The 24,003-nt window shown below is 46.1% G+C and overlaps 1 protein-coding gene across 3 annotated transcripts in view; it reads right to left on the bottom strand.

Moving 5' to 3' along the window:
- The window catches only part of fnip1 (folliculin interacting protein 1), a 33,489-nt gene that overhangs the window by 3,083 nt on the left and 6,403 nt on the right, over nt 1-24,003 (bottom strand). The window contains exons 1-14 of one of the 3 annotated variants that reach the window (XM_084029103.1): nt 22,437-22,535; nt 18,760-18,889; nt 15,909-16,046; nt 15,674-15,774; nt 15,423-15,497; nt 15,069-15,160; nt 14,328-14,411; nt 12,226-12,297; nt 9,789-9,924; nt 8,893-9,094; nt 8,400-8,485; nt 4,236-4,382; nt 2,577-2,746; nt 66-1,818 (exon numbers count right to left, since the gene is read on the bottom strand). In XM_084029103.1, coding sequence (XP_083885229.1) covers nt 66-1,818; nt 2,577-2,746; nt 4,236-4,382; nt 8,400-8,485; nt 8,893-9,094; nt 9,789-9,924; nt 12,226-12,297; nt 14,328-14,411; nt 15,069-15,160; nt 15,423-15,497; nt 15,674-15,774; nt 15,909-16,046; nt 18,760-18,889; nt 22,437-22,444 — 3,194 coding nt within the window. In that variant the 5' untranslated portion in view covers nt 22,445-22,535. Of the gene's footprint in view, nt 1-65; nt 1,819-2,576; nt 2,747-4,235; nt 4,383-8,399; nt 8,486-8,892; nt 9,095-9,788; nt 9,925-12,225; nt 12,298-14,327; nt 14,412-15,068; nt 15,161-15,422; nt 15,498-15,673; nt 15,775-15,908; nt 16,047-18,759; nt 18,890-22,436; nt 22,536-24,003 lie in introns of those variants that run through there. The other 2 variants (XM_084029102.1, XM_084029104.1) reach the window with 2 other exon arrangements.

Raw genomic sequence — 24,003 nt, 5'->3', positions numbered from 1 at the left:
ACGTAAGAGGTGAGTTTTGTTTGTTCTGATGAAGTCAGCGGGCCAGCGAAGCTCCCTCTACTCACCCTGGGAAGGGCACCATCACCTCCTCCTGCCAGTCCTCCGTCTCCTCACTCTCGCTGTCCCCCAGCGCGCTGTCCGAGCTCTCGTTGCGGGGGATCTCCCAGTCGTTGATGGGAACCGTCTTATGCTTTTGGTCCTCTTTGCTGCTGCTTCCCTCCGGTGGGACGGGGACGGACAACAGGAGACCCTTGTCCCGCTCAACAGAACAGCCCCTGCAGCAGCAGCAGGCGTCGGAGGAGTCTGTAGACCCACACCTGCACCTCCTCTGGACATCCAACAAAGCGTCTCTCTTCCCGCTGGACCCTACCTCACCGGAACCTAAACAGAGACCCAAACCCTGACCCCTGACCGCACCCCGAAAGCCCCCCACGTCACCAGGCCGGGGGACTCCTGAGGGGTCCAGCAGGTCTTTGTGCGTGCTGTCTGTGCTGCTGGCCTCCTGCCGTTTGGCCACGTCCTCTATAGTCCTAGTCTCCACAGGGTTCTCCATGCTGAAATACTCATCGAAATCCTCCATGCAGTTTGGGCTCCACTGGGGCATCTTACTGGACACCCGCTGCAGGGCCGGGGCCGCCTTGGTCTGTTTGGTTTGGTCCTCTGGTGCACTGGTGCCGCTGGTCTTTGAATCCGCTCCTCTCTGCTGCTGCTGTGGTTGCTGTTGATAAAGTTGCCCGTGACGATGTTGCTGCTGCTGCTGCATCAGCAACAGCTGCTGGTGAAGCGGGTGTTTGTCTTTGAGGTGCTTCTTGTGCTTTTTGAAATCCTCATCCACCTTCCTCCTGCGGCTCTCCGTGTCAGACTCGGGAGACATGGAGTCTCCGATGAGGAAAGTGACTTTTGTTGCCGGCTCCTCCTCTTCCGTCAGAGTCAAAGCCATGGGACGCGTCACGGCGTTTCCGGGTATCGACGGTACTGGCACTGGATCAGCCGGGATCTTATCAGGGGGCTTCCTCTCAAGCGGGATCTCCAAAGGCCGAGTAGCCAGCATTCTGGTGGGCTGGTTACCCGTGCCTGCGTCCATCCCGGCCTCTGCTCCACAGCTTCGACCCTCCGTGGCGACAGGAGTTGGGGAAGGACTTGACGCGAGGGTTGTGGGTGTGGAGGGGACTCCTTTGGTCTCTGCATCCAGCACACAGACCTGCTCCCTGGGGGACGCCGAGCCGACGCGCAGCATCGTCTCCAGCCGGGCCACTGAGGCCAGCGGACTGCTAGACTCCCTCCGCGGCTCCGCGGGTGCTTCTGAAGTCCTGTTACCAGGGTTGTGACCCGGTCCCGTCTGAAGCACACTACACCTGGACCCTTGACTCTCACTGCCAACCTCCTCCTCCTCCTCCTCCTCCTCCTCCTCCTCCGCTTCCTCCTCCTTGGGCGTGTCCCCGGGGCCACACTCCACCTCCGTGTCCGTGTACGTGCTGCTCTGGAGGCTGTTGTCCGAAGGGTAGCTGCCGTCCTCCGCATCAGGCTGCCGGCCGTGGGCCCCTTGGGACAAGTAGTCCCCACTGGGTTTATGGACGGTAACCAGGACGTAGTCCGACTCCTCCACCTCTCCCTTCCGTAGGGAGGTGGTGATGAGGGAGCCGGGTATGACGATGGCCTCGTCCTCAGCGCTGTCCAGCATGTGGGTCTCCAGCAGCTCGGAGCAGCGGATGAAGTAGGTGAGGACGTAGAGGAGCCTCTGGACCAGCTCCTGTCTGCGACCCACGACCACGGTCCTGGAGAGACGGACCGGGGACCCGATGGACCCGTACAGGTCTCCTACACACAGTGAGGAGAAACATCAGCACTACTAAACAGGGCTGTGGGCGCAATTATTTCTAATAAAGCTGTAAGAGTTAACAAAACAAAACATAAAAATGAGTAAATAAAGATAAACACAAGTACCAAACCAAGGTCACATCCACGTTTTCCAACATCTAAGATTCACTTCATGACAATCTCTCACAAATCACTTTCTTGCCAATCTAATAAAACTGTTTTTTTTTTTGTTAGTTACACTTTTCCCAAACATGATAAAGTTACATTTAAACACTCATCAGTCAGATATAACCAATTCTTATTATTCAGACTGGAGTTTTTTCCTCATCTATGAACACTAGGTGTCACCATCGACCCACTTTCTCTACGTTTCCAAAGTCACTTGAGGTGAACGTGTGGACTCAACTTGCTCTTTATGTGGATGTCTGTGTATTTATGGGATATGGTTAGTTGCTTTATAAATACAACCACCGCTATACACATATATAATAGCACACGCACACAACAGCAGGGATCAAAACTCCACATGCTATGTTCACTCTATTGCACTGAAAGGTTTGCCTGTCACAGCTACACACACAGCTAATACAGACTGAAGATATAATGGAGCTGCACGTACACAGTCCTAACTCGTCTGTGTGCAGTTCAGTGACGTGTTGGTTCACGATTGCGGGTACGGATACGTTCCAAGTGATTTATTTGACTCCCAATATAAAAGTAACCCCCCCCCCTCGTGTGTTAGTATCCGCCTGCCTCACCCAGCTGGGCCCAGAGCGGGTTGTAGGGGTGCGTCTTTGCCAGCATGTCCACGCTCTTGGAGGAGTGTTTCTCCAGGAAGATCTTGATTGGAGGCTGTCCGTTGGGCATGACGGTGGGCACCCAGGCCAGATGATTGGTCAGGACGGCCGTCAATAACGCGGGAAGGAATCTGGAACATCAGATTATGGGGTTGGTGATCGCAGAGTACGGGCTGAATACAATATATATTTACTTCCGAGCTGGTTGCACTCGATCAGAAATAGTTTCTCAGTTTCAGACACACAAACACTCACACACACACTCACACTCACTCACACACACTCTCTGTCTGCTTCCCTTCCTGTCTCATGACTGAACGCTGTCATGGTGGTCAAGTTCAATCATGCGCTAAGAACGCAACGTTGTAACCGAGTCATCGAGGACCTTCAGTCATGGGAACGCTGACGGGGACGCCTCACAGCAGACATGATGTTATACAGTAACACGAGTGGTTGCCAGGGAGACGCAATGCTTTGATGATGGTAGTCATCCTAACCAGTCCCATGGAAACGGGGACTCCCACTGCGGTGTGTGGTGCTGATAAAGAAACCGCATGGTCAACCTTCAGGGAGGATTAGGGAAGACGTCTGTAGACAGAACTTTGAGGTCATTGAGCTGATGTAAAGAGCATTATAAATAAAATGTTTTATTATTATTATTATTATTATTGGGTCACACTGGACTGTGTAGTGGTACAGAGGTCACACTATTTCTGACAGTATTACATTGAGAACGTTTCATAACCAATTCAAAGTTCCTCACAGTAACCTTAAATATAGTCCGTCTTTGGCTCACTGATGAAGTACTATGAGCAGTACTATGAATTAGGTGTCTGACCACACGGTCTGGGTGTCTGGGAAGTGGGATCTAAAGACACACTGCTTAAAAGGTGCCGCCAAAAAGAATAAAACCAAAATAACGGAGACTATTGGGCTCAATTTTACCCATTCTTATCCATGTTTTGCTTTTTTTAAGTCTTGAATTTGTCAAATGGCTTAATTTTTTGCTTTTATTCAAGATTAGAAAAACGTGCATATCTTTCTTTAAACGTCTGCAGGTTCTCCTGTCCTTTAAGATCATCTCGATGTATTAATTCTGTCCAGCGTACTGAACCCCCGCTTAAATCAACTGCACTGAATGCGGTCGCTATGTTCAATAAAGGCTTTGCTACCAATTCATACGTGTACAATTAGCAGTGGTTTGACGCGGCTTTGTAACGGCAACAATAAGCAATTAGAGACTGGCAGGGATCTTCTTATTCACAGCTCCTCTGAGGCAGACAAACAAGTGCAAAGAGGGTGAAACGTTCACAGTGTAAGTGTACCAACGGGGGAGACGGAGTAGAATAGAAGAGCATAGAATGAACAGTGTGTGTGTTGATACACTCGTCCAGGAAGTAGCAAAGATGTTGAAAAGTGATGCATGTGTAACATTTCTAAATGTGCACGTCCTTCCCTCCTTCAAGTCTGAGCTGGTTTCTGCTGTTCATGCTTTTCAATGCCAGGATAAATATCAATGAACAGTCAAACAGTGTGTTTAAGTATAGCTCCCTTTATCCCATTTTTTTGGGGGTGCAACCACTCAAACTTAAGGACTTCAGCGAATGAAAGGCACTCAACTGGTTCTTGGAGGCCTGCTCCATCAGCAGGGAGAGCTCCCTCATGAAGTGACCGCAGAGCTGGTTCTTCTCCGACGCGCCGGACATCATCGTCAACCAGACGGGCTCGGCCACGCGGGGCATGGTGTAGAGGTCGCAGATGGTCATCCTGCAGGGATGAGGGATGAAAGAGGGAGAAGGGAGGCGTGGAGACAGAGAACAGACGTGTCATTGTCTCTCGGGGGAAACAAAAGAGATCTCAGTTCACAGAGCTTAGCTGTCTGCAGCGAGGCCATGGGAGAGCCCGCCGCCTGCTCTGTACAGTGCACGTCTATCTGTGTGTGGCTCAGTTCGGGGCCGTTTGTCCATTGAGGAGGCCTGGAGTTTCCATGGAACGTGGGGCGTGTTGGTGAGCATGTCTCGGCCAGAGGCCAAGCGTTGACACAGGGGCAGAGGGGGAATCTCTGCAGCCTGAGGAATGTGGAGAGAAGCCGAAATACGGACCACAGCTGCTGGATTCTTCAAATCCACATTACAATCTTCAGCAAAGACCCATGGAATAAAACAACGGTGATCTCTCGACTTTTTTCCCAAGCTTGATTTATGGGCAGTAAACTCACGAACTCTCGACCCTACTAAGAACCCGGCGACATGCGATAAACATGAGAGAAAACACAGGTGTCACACAGTGAAAGTGACCTTCACTATTCCAGTAATCAAAGCTATTTCAGGTTAGTGTACTTTATAAAAGAAAACAGGAACACCACCACATCTTTTAGTCTTTATAGGAAGAAGTTGTCAGCCGGGTGCGAAAAGAAGAACTAATGAGTTCAACTGCGTCGCAGCTACAGATCCTGTTGCAAGTAGACTTAACAGTTTAGTGTTGCAACCTGAAACCTGTTGATTCATATCAACACAGTGACAGTTACTGAGGCTAAGGATGTCAACTTTTGTATTTGTTGCATTGACTGATGGCTGTAACAGATAATCGATCAAGGCTTAATCATTAAAACACAGGAGGGTTCACCAGAGTGGATGTGATGGCACACCCCCGCCTCTATTTAGGTTGCTGGAGACGAGCTTTGCTTCAAATCATGCGTCATTCATTCCTGCGTCATAAACGGGTTGACTTCTCCGTGGCCTTCTTTAAGCCCCACTTGACCCCGCTGCCTCTGGCGTGCATTCACTCCCCAAATCCTCCCGGTGGGCTGGAGGTCTGAGGCCGAGCCAGCGCTAAATGGGTGGGAGATCTCGTCTCCGCCTCAGCTGTTCAGGTGAACTTTAAAGAGCGCTGCTGTGAGGGGCGATTTCACCACTGCGTCAGGCCGAGGAGCCGGATTTAAAATCACCTTTCTACGTGGGGAAAGCTACTCAAAACATCCATGACATCATCAAGTTATAAATGTACAGTCACTCGTACACTGTATGACGAAAACCTGCACATCAACGCCGCTGTAGCGACCTGTCAATCACAGCCCCGCCCTAATGCACACCCTATTTCGTGGTCTGTTTACTAAATGAACATCATGCTGTATTGAAGAAGACTTGAAACGCTAATAAATCAAGTGAGAAGTCGGGTCATTTTCTCATAGACTTCCATGCAATCAGACTTCATTTAGCCAGGAGGAGTCGCCCCCTGATGGCCAGTAGAGAGAATGCAAGTTTAAGTCACTTCAGCATTGGTTTGGTTGCAGCCTGTGCACAGAACTGGGAAAAAAGGCTTTCGTCTACTTCTACCTGGAACATGCTGCAAAAAGACTGGAAATGAACTGAACTGATACCTTTGAATGCTTTTAAATCCAGGCTGAGAGCACTTGAGACGACCTCCTTTACTTGTAACTGTTTTTTATCATTTTATTTATTGTCTGTATATTGTAACTTTGCAAATTTTGCTGCCTCTTGGCCAGGTTTTTAATCTCAATGGGACTTTCCTGGTAAAATAAAGGTAAAATATATATATATATATATATATATATTTTTTTAGCATCAGTCCATATATAAGAACCTTCATACTAAAAAAAAAAACTACTTTGGGTCAAAACAAATGTGTTTATCTTGATGATTTACCACTCGGAGAGATGTTTAGTACAAAACTTCACTTCTTTGTTGTTGCTTTGTTTCAGTTCACTTTACCATCAGACTAAAACCAACATGTTGGACATGAATGTTGCATGCTGCACACTTCCCCCCCATCAATGTTCTAAAATGGGTTATGATTTAAGACTTGAAAACCTGGTGTATTAAGTGGTTTTGCCTCTCTCACTCTTTTTCCGCCATGCAAACCCCAACCCAACCACAAATAGGCTGGTGTGACTTCTCTGTACACATGCCTCTGCTAAGTGCACGGCTTATCTTTGTCAGCATGCGTGGGTACGCGTGCATGCCCACCCTTCGACTACGTCAAAGCAGAAATCAGTCTCCAGCGACTGCGTTTCTTACGGTGTCCTTCTGTAATGTTTCCATGAAGCCTTAAAGTCAAAAAGGTGGCTGCGCTTATATTTAGCTGGTGTCTGAAGGTGAGATTTTACAGATATTTTGTTTGTCCCGGGGCAATAGCTTTCCTCCTGCTGGCACTCGCATATTATTTACTATTCTGGTGCTCGTGGCCAGTGTCTGAGGTAGATAGGGTTGCCGCTCTGGAGGCTTGGGTTGCCGTGGCTGACTGCCAGCAGGCATATGACTGCAGCGATGAGGGGAGCTCAGGCAGGGGGACTGCCTGCCGGTGGGAGTGTATGTGTGTGTCACAAGTGAAAGTAATGGTGGAGACAGGCATGCGTACACACACTTAAAATAAGTTTGTGTGTTTTATGAGCAGTGCTGACAAGCGTGGCGAGCGCATGCACACGAGCACACTTTTAGAACCTAATGACTCCAAATTTATGATTTCATATTTGGTGTCATCGCAAATTTTACTAGGAACTGGCATTTCTGATGAAATCTAGACAATGCATGTTAGGGGTTGCTTCACAGAAACGCTCCCAGCATGCACTGCACTGACAATGCAACATCTGTGGTTTGCCCGTGACAGGTAGTGAGCAGTGTGTTCCTCCTTTCTTTTACCCAACACATTTCAACATCTCTACATGTTATAAATTATCTTTTAAATAGTCGAGTCATGTTTAAAGCAACAAAGAAAGGAGCGTATGAGAAAAGTGAGTAATCATCGATTAATTATTGATTGCTAAGACACCTCAGCACACGGCATCAGTAACTGGAGCAGAATCAGAGAATCCCTACACCTCACCATTAAATGATCCCCTTATACAGAGACACCACCTGCTAACACCCTCTAAGTGAGGAAGGCAGCGTCCACCTGGTTGAGATGAAGATTTTTTTGGTCTGGCAACTATGAGATGTTATCAGCAAAAAAACTGTTGACTGCCTACTCAGTACACTGAATATAAACTAGATGGTATCCTCTGGTAACCCACTGGCTTAAACAACTATGTCACAACAAAATAAGTACCTCATCACAGAGTAAGACATGATGAGTATGGGCACTTGGTGACCTACTTTAAAGGAACATTTAGAGGACTCGGTCCTGGATAAAGAAGTTTAGATATGGATTAACTTCATTTGAGGACAAATCTGTGATGTGAAAAGAAGAAATTCGGTTTTTAATGAGTTAAGAGCTGAGTTCAAGCCTAATTTTTATTCCCCAGTGCAGCAGCTACGATTTAGACTGAGCCTGTTTTCTTGTTGTTTTTTAAAATACAGGTCCTTCACCTTCTCCTTTCTCTTCTACCACACCTGCCAACTTTCCTCTCACAAGCAGGAAACAAAATCCTGTTAAGCACGTGTCTCACGAAGCAGCGAGGATTGATATCAACAAGATGACATGCGGAGCATCCATTTCCTGGAGCGGGTGTCATGAAGGGTGTCACGTACTGCCTGGGTGTCCATGGGGACAGGAGGAGCGTCGACTCTGATCGACACCACCACGTTGGCACAACATGCTCTCTGAAGTGCGTTTGGCTGTTTTTGTCGCATGCAATACATTCCAATTCAGGCCAAAGTGCTAAAAGCTTGAGTTACATTGCAGGATAGTCTCAGTTGTAAAAGGCTAAAGTATGTAATGCGATATTCTCGGCATACACGGTCGCCTTTAAAGGTCAACTATTAAACACAAGCACAAGTGTCTGTGTGGTGTTTGCAACAAGAAGAAAGAAGAAGAATCCTGCCCAACCTGAACTCGTTGAGTCCGTCCACCATGCGGCTGTACGCCAAGGCCCTCTGGCTGGCATCAGCTGACCGCCGACTCATCTTCATGGCCTTGGGAGGGACACAACACACATGAGCTTTTAGATATTTGGCAGTGAGGCTGACAAACAAAGTTGGAGGAAAGGTGGAGCCAGGAAGAGAAGGGGGGGCAGAGGGTAAAAACTGGACCAAACCCAGAGCTGTGTGCCAGAAACAGACGCAAGTGAACAGAACTGCAGGTATGACCCCCTGACCCTCAATCTGACAGCTCAACTCTGCTCGTTGCATCAGGGTTTGTATTTCCATGCTAATTATAGGTCACTGCTAAATGGATTCCGCTGACAGGCAGATCTTCACAGCGTCAAATCGGGGAGGTGAGGATGAAGAAAACAAACGCAGGAAAACTCCCGCATGGAGAAGCAGGAAGAGAAACAAACAAACAGACTCTTAGACACAGTCACACGCACACGTCGACTCACCTGTTCGATGGCGCTCTTGAGTTTGTTCATGTGGCTTTCAAAGAGAGGGAAGTGGGAGAAGAAGAAGTCCTGGAAGCGGTTGTTCTCCTCGTTGTCGGGGGACAGCATGAAGATGACGCCGATGGCGATCTTCTTCTTCCTGGCCACGCCGAGGCTTGGCCCGCCACTTTCATCAGACATGTTGAAGCTCTCCTCGACGGACCTGATCAGGACACAGTAGACATAAATATTACTTACATTAAGACTTAGTTTTTGTATGACAGGTTTTCTGAAATGTTATGTTGTGCAAAAATTTGGTGAATTTAGGAGAAAGCTACAGACACAAATAGACAAAGTACTATCGTGAACCCCTAAATGTGTATTTGTTTTTACCCACAAGTCTAAAAGAAGGAGGCAAAATAGTCCAAAACATGTGATGAGACATTTAATCCTAGCCTTTTACTGTTGCAGCTGGTGAAGAAGATGCTTTGGTGCTGCTCAACCGGAGCGCCTGGAAAATTAGAGCGCCGAAGGCTGACAGCTGCATTTACAGCAATGGGCCAACATAGCATCCTGTCTAGTCACAGCACCCTGTGTGTGTGTGTGTGTGTGTGTGTGTGTGTGTGTGTGTGTGTGTGTGTGTGTGTGTGTGTGTGTGTGTGTGTGTCCTGCTGGACTCTGAGGAAGTCCTAGCAGGATAAACTTTACAAAAGCCTGTCAGAGGCCCTAAACAGGAAAGAAACGTGGAGGAGGAGGGGGGGTTTAGTGACTCGGAGAGCCTCCCAAGTGTGTGTTTTGGTGAGTTGCCACACAGTTTTTCAAACATGCGTCTCCCTCAGCACTCGTATGAGAAGACTTGACTCGTAAAATGTACCTTGGCACGGATGCATTTGCAAGTATGATTGAATGCGTCTCACCATCGGGGGAAGACGCCGTTTTCCAGGCTGGTGGTTTGGCTGCGCAGCCATCGCCTCTGGTAGCTGGACGCACAGCTGCTGGTCAGGGAGGAGCCGGGAGACGGGAAGGGGGTAATCAACAGGCTGCTGAGAGACGCTGGGGAGGGAGGACGGATGAGGAGGTGGATAAGGGGAGAGGACGCTTACAAGAAATGCACATAAACACTAACGCTCACGATCATTTTAGTAGTTTGCTCTATAAAATGTCATTTAGGGTCTCCAGTGTTTCCCCTAGAATTTTTTTCAGGCCCGGTGGTACCCACCGAAAAAACCCTAAACAGACGGGACGCGTGGGATGGTGTATTGGTGCAGTTGGATTAAGTCAGGTGGCACAGCAAGCAGTCTGCAATTCTGCAATTATTATATTTGCATTCAACATTTTTGTTCAACCTGAGTGTATTCAAGGTTTTCAAGGATTCAAGGAGAGAGTGACTTATTAAGGTGCCGGTTGATGGAAATTATCCAAAATTAGGGGCCGGAAAAATATGGCTGGAAAATGAGGAGCATCACATTAATAGCTACAGATACTGTAAAACATTATAACGACATATGAGTGCATATATTGTCTTATTTTATCAAGTAAAATATAAGTTATAGGTTTACTCAACAGCCTAATAGTTCATAGAAATTCAGGTAGAAATAGGTTAACTCAGAGTTCCACAGCTTATCAAAAAACAATCCTTATTTTATTAGGCTGCCTATGGCGTGATGTTGTTTTTAAGCAGCGCCGTCTCTGCATATATTTCTCGACAACACTCGACCTGCATCAGCGAATGTGCGCACGAGCGGATCTGTGCGAGCAGGCAGCGCGAGGAAAGCGGATTTTGGACGGAGACACAGCGGCATTTTTCTTATAAATGCACCGGTCCGGTTCCGGTACCGGTCCGGTTCCGCTCACACCACGAGTCTGAAGAGTGCAACAGCTTATCAACAATACAGTGTCAACTTTCCGTGTTTTCAAAGTAGAAAGCGGCATCGTGGTGGTTTAACGAGGCGGACGGTCATCAGAACAACATCAAGCCCGTAAAGGACAAGAAGAAGAACGTAGCGGGAGCGCGCGGCGAGGATTGTTGCGGCCGCGCGTCTTGCGGAGCAAGTCTGCTGTGCTGCGCGGAGGCGCTCCTAATGTAAATGATTATTGATTTATGAATGAATTGATAGGTGGCTTATTTTTGGCGTATTGATTTTTTTTTTTGGCCTGGCGGCAGGTCTCCTTGGCCTGGCGGGCCGCCAGGCCTGTACAATGGTAGGGGAAACACTGGGGTCTCTATTTTTGTCCATTCAACTCAAATATATTTACTTTACTGTCATAGAGGAGTAAAGAAACTCACATGAATCACATTTAAGAAGCTTGACTTTTCTGAATCAAAATAGATGGCAATTAATAACCTATAAAGAAAAAGACACGCATCCAAAACACACCCCTCTTTGCTCTTTTCCGGAGCCTAATTACTGCGAATGCTTTTGAAGCAGATGTAATATTTATTTAGCCTGCAAGCAGTCACATGCTGCCATTGTTGGACTATAGACATGGTGATATCAACACACACGGACGATGTGTGGAGAGATAAAGACGGATTACTGACTTGGCAGAAGAGCTGCTGTGAAAGAAGAGGGAATCGTTGGAGTTAGAGAGCTCTGCTGCCGGCTGCAGCGGGTGGAGCTGGAGGAGGCTTGAATTAGAAGCTCATTTACTAGTAGCAGGTTTTGAGAGCTGCTATATTTAATCCTGTGCATGTGACCTGGGTTTCAGCAGAAAGCACAATTCCCCTCATGCCAGTCATACCAGTGGGGCATGGTGGTGTTTGGAGGGGGGTTTCCATTGCAACTGGTTTTCCAGACCAAGAGGCCCAGTAAAGACAGCATCTTCCCCCGCTGCATCGTCTTAATTTGTGATGTTAGGATAAAAATACATCTCAGAATTGGCAGCGGATGGGAGGGGTTTCTATTACGGTGCATCTCTCATCTACGTCATTCTTTCCTTCCAAAGGCACCCACGTCAGCCCTGACAGGGAGCACCTGTGGGTGGAATAACTGCATGCATGTGTGTCTGCATATTAGTGAAGTCGCAGCTTAGGCAGCCGGCGGTTTAAGTAACCGGTGCTTATGTAACCGTTCACACTCTTGACCTTCCACAGTCAAGTTAAGGAAGGTGAACCACCTTGACCCGCAAAGAGTCTTGAAATAAATAACTAAATCAAACTAATTTGTTGCCATTCAGTCATTCATTCATGCAGGAAACTTTTGTGATGTGTTTGAGGAGGATGTCCAATAATTCATCTTCTTAAGAATAAATGTAAAACCTGATTGGAAGCCCAGCAGCAGGGGCTGAAAGCACACCTAGCTGCACCGAGTGCAGGTCAATCCAGGCTTTGGCTCCCTAGTCTCATTAACCTACCTGACCTGGCGATGCCGCTGTCCCTCTCGTCGTGAAGCCCTCGACCAGGCATGTCCATGGGGTGACTGTGGCCTGGAGGACGAGAGGAGCACCGAGGAGGTGGTTAGGGAAATGGGAAAGAGAATACTGCAAACGTTTCTAATCTACAAACCACTGTGAGACCAGGGGGAAAAGGTTTTCTTGCTCAAGCCTCACCAGTGACTGACTCACCATGTGTAATGGCTCACAAAGTACATTTGAAAAGTGTATCATCGCTATGAACCACGCAAGTGAGGTCTCCATAATTAAAGGACTAAAACCGACCATTACTGATTGATTCTCATGCCGTTAGTGCACCATTTGGTTTTTGTAGCACCACAACCAAAACAAACAGAGCAAAAAAAAAAAAAAAAAAAACACTCGTGTTGTAACAGGCTGCTGCTCTCCTACAATCTATTGCGACAGCTTTGGTGTAACGTTCTACAACAGACGCCGCCGCCGAGCTGGCTCGCTCTAAAATGTCCTTCTCGTCAACACGTCGGCTTAAAAGTGGTAAAGAAAAGCCCGCCCCCCCCCAAAAAACGTCAACACTTCTCACAGCGGAGAGGTGTGAAAACCACAAATGAAGAATTTCAAGGTGCAGTTGAAAGCACAGCTGGGGTTGAGATGATTAATGGGCAAGTTCACATGAGCTTTGTGTGCGAGTGTGTGTGTGTACATGTCCAACATTGCATAACTGCTCGCCATGCCAACCTAGTGGATGCCCTGCACAGGATTGTGGGTAGGCTGCATGGCGTTGTCATTTTTTATTAAAAACTCATCACCACTTCTCTGTTACGGAGGTTCCTGCATGAGAAACGGGGGAATACTTCTGACGAAGGCTCTCTGATCGGCATGACCTAATGCATGATGGGAATCTGACCTTAGCAAAGCAACTTTGAGTGAAGCAATGTAATAATGAACTATTCCATCAAAGTTGCTATTTAAGGCCCTGAAAAGCCTACGAAAAGCCGCTCCAGGCTTCGAATATGGAAAATCTTTGTCTGAGCCCTGCTTTAAAGACCATGTGTAGCTATCTGGACTATCTGTACTCTTCTTGCTTGATCAAAAGCTCGGGGACAATTCACACTGGTCCTCGGCTGCAAAGATCAGGTTTTTAAGTCCATGCCGCTGGTGCAGACGTCTGAGGATTCCCCCACTGTGCCCACCCATCATATCTCCAGCTTTTTTAGGAAGTAGGGTTGAAATATTACTGGTTTAAGAGAAAGCAGAACATTAAGCGACCAGTTCCTTTCCTTCAACAACTACCGTCAAGGTACCCTGGAGCAAGGCATTTCCCCACAGCGCGCTGACCGCGTGTTAACTGTACGGAAGTGAGCGAGGATGTTCCTGAATGTGTATCGGCCGGTCTGTTAAAAGGCCTATTAGGAAAACAGAACAGCCCACTGGATTCTAGCAGAACACTGAAGGTGTTGATGGTAAAAAAAACAAAAAAACATCAAACGTAAAGTCATTGCCCAAGCATCACAGTTACTCGCAAAAGAAAAAGTTAGTGAAAGTAAGTGAGAGGAGGAAACTGTGAAAACTATCTAGAACAGCCACCGACACCAGTGAGAACCCATGCACACCATTCCTGTAAGTCTGGGTCAGATAGTTCTGGCAGATACATTTTATGATTTGTCTGAGAAAACTTTACGGCTGACGGGCGAGGTCGCCTTATTTGCATAACAAGAGTAGAGGGTGTTCGGAAGCGGCACACGTCCCTTTAGGGATTTAGGGTTCGTTAAAGTTCACCAATTTCAAGAGAAATAACATTGTGGATTCTTGGAACAGGGCATTTTCCAATTCAAATTACAAAAAGGGAAAGCCACCATCTTGTTATAGAAGAAACATTTTCTGCAGCTTCTATCTGACCCAAAGTTATTTGCAGACGTGCTGTGATGTTGCATGCTATGACTACTGCTACCGCTTATGGTGCGAGCATCACCGCACAGGCATGCAGCCGCTGAGAGTCGTGGCCTGTGCAAAACAAAAAAACTCACTACGACTGCAGCTACCGGTCTACACACACACACACACATGCAACTGGCGCACGTCGGCCGCGGCCAGCTTTAAGCGCCAACCTGAAAAGAAAGACGCGCTCTTGATGAGGCGCAGAGGACCCTGTTCAGAGAAGGCCCGTCGCGGGCTGCAGAGCTGAGAAAATCCTGCGCAGCACACAAACAAGGACATGGAGGAGAAAAACAGAACCGTGGTTAGTGAATGAGTAGAAGGAGGAAAAGCCGCTCCTGCTGTCCGAACCACCACGGAGCGAACAACTGGAGCTTTTTAGTCTGGAATGAAATAAAGACCGACATCCGGCAGCAGACGAGGAAGGCTGTTATCGCTCACAGAAAACACAGCATGACTTTTACATTTTTGAGTCTTTTCTGTGATGATAACACAGAGAAATGCACAAAAGGGGAGAAGTTCTTTATTCTACAATTAAAAATGTTCTTCTTTCGGTTTCAGCTTGAGTACTACAGATGAGTCACAGCAGGGAAACACGGCTATGAGTGTGTCTATGACTTGTAAAGGTTTCTGTAGGGGAGCAGTGAGGGAGCGCTGCTGGCAGACGATCCAGCCGCGTTTGCATTCAAACAGGAACGTTAACGAGTCAGAACGCAAGAAACTAAATTTACTCACAGAACGACACTACAACTGTGAAAACTTAACAATAGTGCAAACACTGTAAACAGTAGTATTTCCCCATCAACTTGTTGATGAATATGCTGTCATACGTGCTCTGCAAGTCGTTTAAAGAAGAGGCTGCAAACATTTCACCCACTTTTATGCTCACAATTCACACGTGTTGCTATGGTTACCTATGTTCCCGAGGAGGCTGTTGGGCCCGGTGTTCTGATCGGGCCTTAGAGTGTTGCCGTCCTGACCAATGAACTCCAGGCTGTCCTGTAACCTGCAATATCATATAAATGCAGATTTTAACACAATTATACTGTATTTTTAGACTTGCAAGAATAAAAAGAGAGAATTGTGGGTTCCACTTGATGAAGAAAGACAGGGACACAGACATTATCCCTATATCTGAGCACATAGAAAGGACAGATGGAGAGGGGGGAGAGAGAAAGGTGAGGAGAGTGTATGTGCTGGCCGATGGGAGAAGCTGCCACCGATATCGGAGGGAGAAGTGAATATTAATAACGAGTGTGTGTGCTTACGTGTTGAGGCTGCCGTACACACTTCCTCCCGTCCTGGCAGTGAAGACCTTACTCAGCATCAGCTGAGGCGGTGATCTGATACAACGATAGCACAGGGGCAAAGTTCAGCATGTGTGCTCGGTGTGTGCATTTGTATCCGTTTCACAACCGACTTGTGTTTCCTTCTTCTACCACCGTCATTTGAACAAAAGAAAGCCATGTATATAGTTTTCTTTATACGCCAGGATCCACGTTGAGGATAAAAGTGTTACCTGATTTGATGGATTTTTAGTGTGGAGCCTTTGTAGCTCATAGCCACAGAGCCGAACATCATTTCCCCCAGCATTACCACGTCGGACGAACACCTCGAACCCTGGAGGAAGAGGAGGAGGAGCACATTCTTCCATTAAGACAGCTCAAATTTAAAGGCGACTGAGGGGTCACCGATGATTTGATTCATCTAAATAACTGCAAAGGAGTAATGCAAAGTAAAAAGATGAGCGTTACCTGGAAGCGGATGCCCTGCTCCTTAGTTTCCTTGGTTTCCGAGGTGCAAGAGGAGGAACTGTCCAGGGAACTGCTGCTGCCTCCAGTCGGACGGAGCTGGCAGCATTTCCCGAACATCTTCACCTGGCCCTCAGCAGTCTATGGGGTAACAAATTAAAAAAAAAAAATTATTATAGGCCAGAAAAATCACAATACACTTCATTAACTCATTAACTTGAAGCCCATGAATGTTTGAGGTAACAGAGTTTGACTTTTTTTACTGCTTTGTTTGCAGCCAGGTTTCTCGTTTCCCTTTCACACAAAGAGACGCCCACAAAAAACACTCTCCTTTTGAGTACATTCAGTAGCAAACGCTAAACTTTTAAAAAGTTGCTTTTCTCATCCTCGTTAGTACTCCGGGCACTAAACGACCAAAAACAAAAAGACTACAATTAACACAACAGAAATAAGCTGAAAACCCAAAGCTGTATTGTGCACACGATGCAGACATTTTTTCATTTAGTTCTTAAAAAGGCTGCTAACATTTAATGTTGGAACCGCCTGTGCACATGGGAATATATAAGTCAACATGATTTTATTGCAGGGGCATTTCAGTTATGAAGGCCTCTGCTCACAAACAATTAGAAAGAAACCGACACATTTTCAGTCTAATTTCACCCTAAAGTCCCTAATATAAAAAGTCACTCACCCACATCAAGTAAACTATTTAATTTAAAACAAAACACATATATTGAGTTTATTATTCAGGTCAAACCCATGGAAACTTGATCCCCAGGCACTTGTGTAAACAGCAAACTAAAAGCAATGTGAGCTCTGTGTCATGTGCCTTCTTAACTTGGCAGCCTATTGAAGAGGAATGCATCTGGGAGGGCGAGGAGCTGAGGGGGGGAGTGTGTGTGTGTGTGTGTGTGTGTGTGTGTGTGTGTGTGTGTGTGTGTGTGTGTGTGTGTGTGTGTGTTTAGCCAGGCTCTGGTAATGGCTCACTTGAAACCACGATTGCTGCCAATGTGGGAGAGGAGGGGAGAAAAAAAAACAGAAAAAAACAGTGAGGGAGACAAAGAGAAACCGAATGGAATGAGAAGGAAAGCAGGCCAATTGATGTCTTTGCTTCATTCTGCTCTTTAAAAAAAAAAAAAAAAAAAGAGTGTATGCATGTGTGCAACTTGTTGTGTGCAGCCAGCGAGTCATTTTGTAGCTCATGCTAATGAAGCCTCGCCGATTCTGGGCGAGCATTTATTTGAGTGTGTGTGTGTGTGTGTGTGTGTGTGTACGTGTGTGTGTGTGTGTACGTGTGTTTGTGTGTGTACGTGTGTGTGTGTGTGTGTGTGTGTGTGTGTGTCCACTGCAGTGCAGTGTGAGGTGTGTACACGGAGGCCAGCAGCATGTGACTGCCAGTCATATGACTCTTCGGGAACTCGTGAGCGAGCAGCACTGCAATCATTCCCTCCTCCCCCTCCTCCCCCTCCCTCCTCCCTCCCTCCACCGCTCCAACTTCATTCCAACTTAAATCCTGCAGCTTTCTGTCTCTCTTTAACACATCTATTTCTTTCCTGTAGCAGATTTATCTTGTTCTACCTCTTTCCTTACATTTTCTTGAATCACCCATCACATGCATGCTCCATCCATACATTGTTTAGTCTATTCCTCTTTCTCTGACTCTCTGTGCTTTGCTTGTTCCTGTAAATAAAATAAATTCCTCTTGAGTTGACAAAAAACAAACATGTGATAGAAGTCACAGGCGAGCTTGGCAAAGCCCTCAAGATGCAGTATGCACCAAAAAATATTCACATCGCCCTGGGCAACTGCACGGATTATTTAGGATAGATAATCAGATTAATTTATAGTAGCAGGGGACAGTAATCAGGAGGCAGAGAGAACAAGAGAGAGGAGATGGCAGATTTAGGAGATGGGGGCTGCAGATGGGAGGGAACATGAAGCGAGGCCAGAGCAGAGAGACCGACAGACAGAGATGAAGACAGACAGGGACACAGAGAAGGACAGACAGTGAGTGACAAACGCCGTCATGTGAGGATGAAAGAATGCTGCTTACACATGGGCTGTCAGCTGAGGCTGTTATTATTGGAGATAAGGCCGCCAGAACAAACCGGTCGGGGTCAGACGGGAAAAACAAAGCAAGAAAACGTTCTCCATTGTGATTCAGAATTAAAAAGAGCAGCGATTATGCCTTACAAACCAACTCCAGCTAGCAGGTGCACCATGGGAGTCTACCTGAAGCTGGGTTTCTAGAAGCATTAGTGATATGTTTTGAACGCTATCGTTGCACGCGCCCTAATGAAGACTGCTAATGACTGCTTGCCGAGCCTTCGGGCGGCCTTGGCCCTGCAAATGTGATCACAAGACTTATCGGCAAACGCTGAGACAAGTTTATAAACTGTAGTAATAATAACAGCAAAAACGATTCTGTTATTCACTACTGTGCGTTCAAATAATAGATGAACATGTAATTTGTAAACAAAACAAACACACACCCACAAACAGGACATGCACGCTGTCCAACAGGACACATCCCCTGCCTTCCACTGTTCCCTCGAGCAGACGCTCTTCACTTCAGCATAAAGGTGCAGCTTCTGAACGTCATCAGACTGTCACATGACTTCTGTTATGTGTCACACCTCCGTTCTCGGTGCCCTGTCTCTCTACTCTCTTTGATCATCTATTCTGGCTGTCTGGCAGCTTAAAAAAAAGGGTTTCTGCAGATTAAAGAATACCAAAAATAACCTTTTAAAACCTTTTATTGAACCGAAAAAAAGAAGCACCTGTGGCTGAATAACGCTGATGAAGACCAAGTATAATACATATGGCGGGATAGATCAAAACCAACGTGACTCACAGTGATGGGGGTTTCCTCCGTGCCTCTCTTTTTGGCATTCGAGTCGAAGAGGACATTTCTCCCACGCCTCTCGCAGTCCTGGTACACGATCAGCCGGATCTGACTGGGCTCCAGCTGGGGGATCGGCCAGCTAGACGGAAAACAACAACAATGCAATTAGTACTAAGGAACTCACGAAGCGGCAGAAGTCAGTGAGATGGAGGAGAGGTGAGGGAACAGATTCAGTCAGTGGTTTTTTTTTTTCTTCCAGGAAACAACCGAGACAACGGAGTCATGCTATGGTAACAAAACCCTTCCAAAACCAGTCTGGTGCCAAGAGAAGCAGCGGAGCAACAATTAAACGTTCTACTGTGAATACCAATTCTGAGCACAAACCGTTCACAATTCAGTCATTTTCATTTTTCCTTGCTGCTGAAAACAAATATTGGAGTCACTTTTCTTTCGTTTGACATTTTTTCTGACATTTACAGACATTACTAACAGGGGAAAAAATCTGTTCATGAAAAGTGTATACAATAGTTCTGGTTAACAAAATATCCATTAGTCGATTAACTTAACTATGACTGGTTGGAGTCAAAATACTGTTAAAAGCAGACGACTTCAGATTTGAGACATTTAATTTAAAGAGTAGGCCTGCTTCAACGGTTTGGCATTGCTCTCTATAACATTGGATTTATGCCTCCACCAACCAGTAATATGCTGCTGTTTACTTCCATGTTTGTCCAAAATGTCATCGCCGTCATTGTATCCTGTTGGACCTTTTATCCAGTGACCTTTGACCCTCCAAATTCTAGTCACTTCACCCTTGAATGCAAGTGGAAATTTTGGCCAAATTTGAGAAGAAAAGAAATTTGCTCGTTTCACACAAAATCCTTAATACAACTTCATTTTTTTCACATATGCAGAAGTAAGTGCTTTAATGCTGATACCATTTGTAAAACACGGATTGTGTTGTGGAGCATATCTCAGTAATAGTGAAGGTCCAACTGTCCAAGTATCTTCCTGATATTCGCATTGCCTGAAGACCAGCTGTGCTCTGTTAAAGGTAGACATGATGTACAAGCTTTAAATAAATCTGGTTAAGTCCTGTTCCCTCCCAGTGGACATCCCAGTGCCAACCGACTCCATGCCGTAGCTACCGCTCATCAACCTCATACCAAAACCAGTAGGCAAACAAAGATCTCCACCCACCCACTGCTACGGCTTTACAGGCTACCAGACAACAAGCAGCCATGCCAGACACTCACTCAGCTCATTACCCCTCCAACATTACTTGGAACATTTAAAATGTTTCCTTAATAATCCAGGAAATTCAATTAAATTTTATTTATAGTGTCATAGGTGACCTTGGGTGTTTGAAAGGCGCCAACAAATAACATGTATTATTATTAATGGAAACATTGCAGCTTTTCTGTTCTACGTTCATTCAAACAGTTACACATGTGACACCCAGGATAACCAGTCTGCAACTCCACGACACGAGTCGAGTCATCCTTTCTACTTTCCCCAAGGCAATGCGCTTTATCTGGATGCAACTGTGAAGTGAACATCCTCCCTCCTGAACGTGTAACTACATCTTTTTTCCTCACCTCGCCACAGGACTTATTTAATCAACTGATTAGTTGGTCGAAATACCTGAAAACAAACTTCATCAATGATCTCCTTACTTTGAGCAATGATTTATAGTCATGTTGGAGGCGTGGTGCATTTTATACATACACTGAAAGAGTGAAGCCGTTTCTAGCGGGAGCACTTGCTGCGTGGCTGTTGCTAGGCAACGAGCAGCTTCAGTCAGCTCATTTTGGTAAAGCCGGTCATCTCAGGTAATATCTTGAAGGCTGCTGTCGAGTATTTTACGCCTCACTGAAGTCCCTAGCGGGCCTTTTTACAGGACTTTGGCGCCGGCCGCTGCTTTTGAAGGAAAACTAGGTCCTCGGTTGATTTAGTAGGGGCCGTAAAGATGACAGAGGATTGGAGGGACGGACAGGCGGTCGAAGATTTCTGTCCGAACTGATTGATGGATGGGTGAGGCACATGGGACACAGAGCCAGACCTAAATATAGCCTGTTATTTGGGAGGGGGGGGCGTGTTTATAGTAAATGTTGGTGGTGAGGGTGTCGGAAAAGGAACAGTTAAGTCCACATTTAAAACTGTGGGTCAGTGAGCCTCGACAGGGCAGGGAATACCATTGTGTTGGTGTGTGGTTCTGTCTGCATTCCCGTCCATGTGAGCCACTATTTACCAAACTGGTGTCAAAGTATGGCCGGCATTCCTGGGAGGGGGAATTATTCAGTCTTGCAGGGGAGTGGGCGGGGTGGGAGGGAGTCATGTGCTGCAGCCACACTGCCGTGTTAAGTTGTCAAACCAAAGTCATCCGTCAGATGGGGGCCTGGGTGGGAGTCACATAAGATTCACTGTTTTTGGGGTGAAATAGTCCCATTTCTGCATAGATGTCTCCGGGCCATTTAGCAGACAAACACCTGACAGAGAGTTTTTTTAATGGTTATATATGCGATAAAGGGGGAGACCCAATCTCTTACCCCAGTCTGAGTGGAAAATGGGTAATGTCATGCCTGCCTGGTCTAGATAATGAGCTCAAATTTCGATTTGCGTGATTATACATCAGGCGGTCGTTTTAGTCTGTCACATGCCTCCTGAAGCCTTTTGTGAGCCGTTTGAAATATGTTAGACGTTAAATTATTCTCTGAAGCCCATTAATTAATTTGAACTTAAATACATACAAAATAAAAACAATTATTACAAATGATTAAGTGTCAGAAGCTACATGATCTCAGTTCTCTTTCTGGCCAAAAATGGTGCAACAATTACAAAAGTAAAAGAGGGTGTGTGTTGTTTCCAGATCTGCCCAGAGGACATCTGCATAATTTGACACCAAGTTCACTGCTCCCTTTGTTAAACATAACAGAGAGAAAACACAAGAGTGAGAGATGCACTAAACACAGGGCGGAGAGCTAGAGACAGCAATAAGAAAAAAAGACAGAGCCCTTTTTTATAAGCAGCTACAAACACAGTGAAATATTCCCTTTGTAAAAAGGAAATGTCCTGAAGTAAAAGGAAAGACAAAGAACAAAAGGCTGAGAATGCCGTGAACAAATGCAGAAATGCAGCATTGAAAGTTGAGAGACAAACATAATAATAAGAAGAAAACGTCATGCAACAAACCCGAAACCATCTGATGGACAGAAAGGCATTTGAGAGAAAGACGAGCGGTAGGAGGAAGTGTCCCATCAGTGAGCTTGTGACAGTCAGCGCTGACAGAAGAGAGTCTTTCATAAAAGCAGCACATGACTTCATGACTGTTACATACTTGTACCGCTTTCAACTCGGACTGTCTGAACCAGAAGTGACTCACGTGCAGGTACTCGTTTCCCTGAACATGTCCACCTGAAATCATTATTTTGATGAATGACTTTCCTCTTGAACAAAGATACACAGAAAACACAGAAACGCCACGTCTTGTTTTCTTATCATTCATCTTCATTATTCAACACCTAAAATGAAGTCGAGCTTTAAAAACGGACAGCATCGCTAGCTCAAACTACTGAGTGATGGAAACAGCCTCAAGACTAAACAAATCAAACGACAACACACACAAACGCACGCTACCATGCCCACTTGGATGCACACAAGCCTGGTTAAATATTACTGACTCCTACCTGGGCATCGTTGCGATTCTGCCAGTCTTTCCCCAGCCCTCTTCCTCTCTCTCTCTCTCTCCCTCTCTCTCTATGCCTCTCTCTCCCTCCCCTCTCGGGCGAAAGCAGGGTCTAAGAATAGCGGTGAACTAAATTCACACAACAACATGAGACTGTCAGGTGATCGCAGGGGCACCGCGTGTGCTGGACAAGCCGAGAGGCAGCGACGGCGGCGGCGAGCCCGGACTGCTGACCGCCACAAAGCACTGTGATAAGAGAGCAGCGTGGGGAGGTGGAGGGGGGTTTGTTTGTGTGCCGTTTCTTAATCCCACTCTCCCCTCATGTTCCCTCTGGGCTTCTTTCTTCAGCAACTTTTAAAAAACATTTACATTTAGGGCATTTAGCAGACTCTTTAGTCCAAAGCGACTTACAATAAGTACATTTGTCAAAAGAAAGACACCACAACATATCATTGCCTATAAAGTAAGAGGTAAAAAATAGAAACAAGTGTTAGGTCCTCGTCTGAGTAAAGTAGTAGCTGTTCAGCTAACATACCTTAAGAACAACAGTGCTATGAAGTGCTATAGGTAAGAACAGAAGTGCAAGCATGGATGTACGAGTCTTCCTCTTAACGAAGAAGCAGGGAAACAAATAGCTAATCGAAACCAGACTCTTCAGTGAAAGCTTCCTTTTCAAATATAGTCAGTTTTTATTTTTAGGAGTACTTTAGGAGAAATTATCTGTCACAAAACCTCAACGGGTCATTGCACAAGTTGCTGAACTTTGGCGACAGCGGGGTGAGCGAGGTCTTAAGGTCAACGATGCATGGCGTTGAAAACTTGGAGGAAGGAATCTGAATAAAAACAGTGTTATTTCATTTATAGTCATATTTATTTATGTTATTATGGTGGCAGCGTATGTCCTCCATACTTATATGGTTTAGTTATCCGCTGTGTTGCATTTAAATTTCACACTTCTCTGCAGAAGTAGCCGACAGAAGGTCACATCAGAGCGAGGATGCTTCCTTGGCGGCGTCCGACATCAGCCACCGGAACATCTGTGCGTGGGAACGTGTCGGGGGACGGTTACATAAATATTAACAAACATCCCCTCGGTTCGAGTGGCCTGACGTTCTTCCGACTGCGCGCGACCGAGGTTTCTGGAAGGTCCAGCCGACTTTTTTTTCCCCCCGTGCCATTTCCGTTGCAGGCAACAGCCAATGCTCAGCACCATCACAAAATGTTTTTATTGCACACCACTGATTATGTAAATACCTACTTTTCCTGCAGAAAGGAAATCAATAATCTGGCATCATTGACATGTGAAGTCTTGTAGCAGCTTGGGGTAGTTTTAAGGTGAAGGCATTTTAAAAAGGACAGGCGATACTGCAAACGTGATACCTCAACTTAAACTGATTGCAGGGCAACTGTATTCAGCAAAACAGGATTTGATGTTACGTTCTGCACGTACAGTCCCAGAAATGCAAGCACAATATGAACAACAGTAATCCTGGACAAAATAACACATCCCGATAGTAATCCAAACATGCTTAAATCTCTTAAAATGGCACTTTAACATCTTGGTATCA

This window comes from Eutrigla gurnardus (genome assembly GCF_963514095.1).
Source record: "Eutrigla gurnardus genome assembly, chromosome: 15".
Taxonomy (NCBI): Eukaryota; Metazoa; Chordata; class Actinopteri; order Perciformes; family Triglidae; genus Eutrigla; species Eutrigla gurnardus.
The sequence above is the reverse complement of the archived record's forward strand: the minus strand, read 5'-3'. Positions and strand labels throughout refer to the sequence as shown.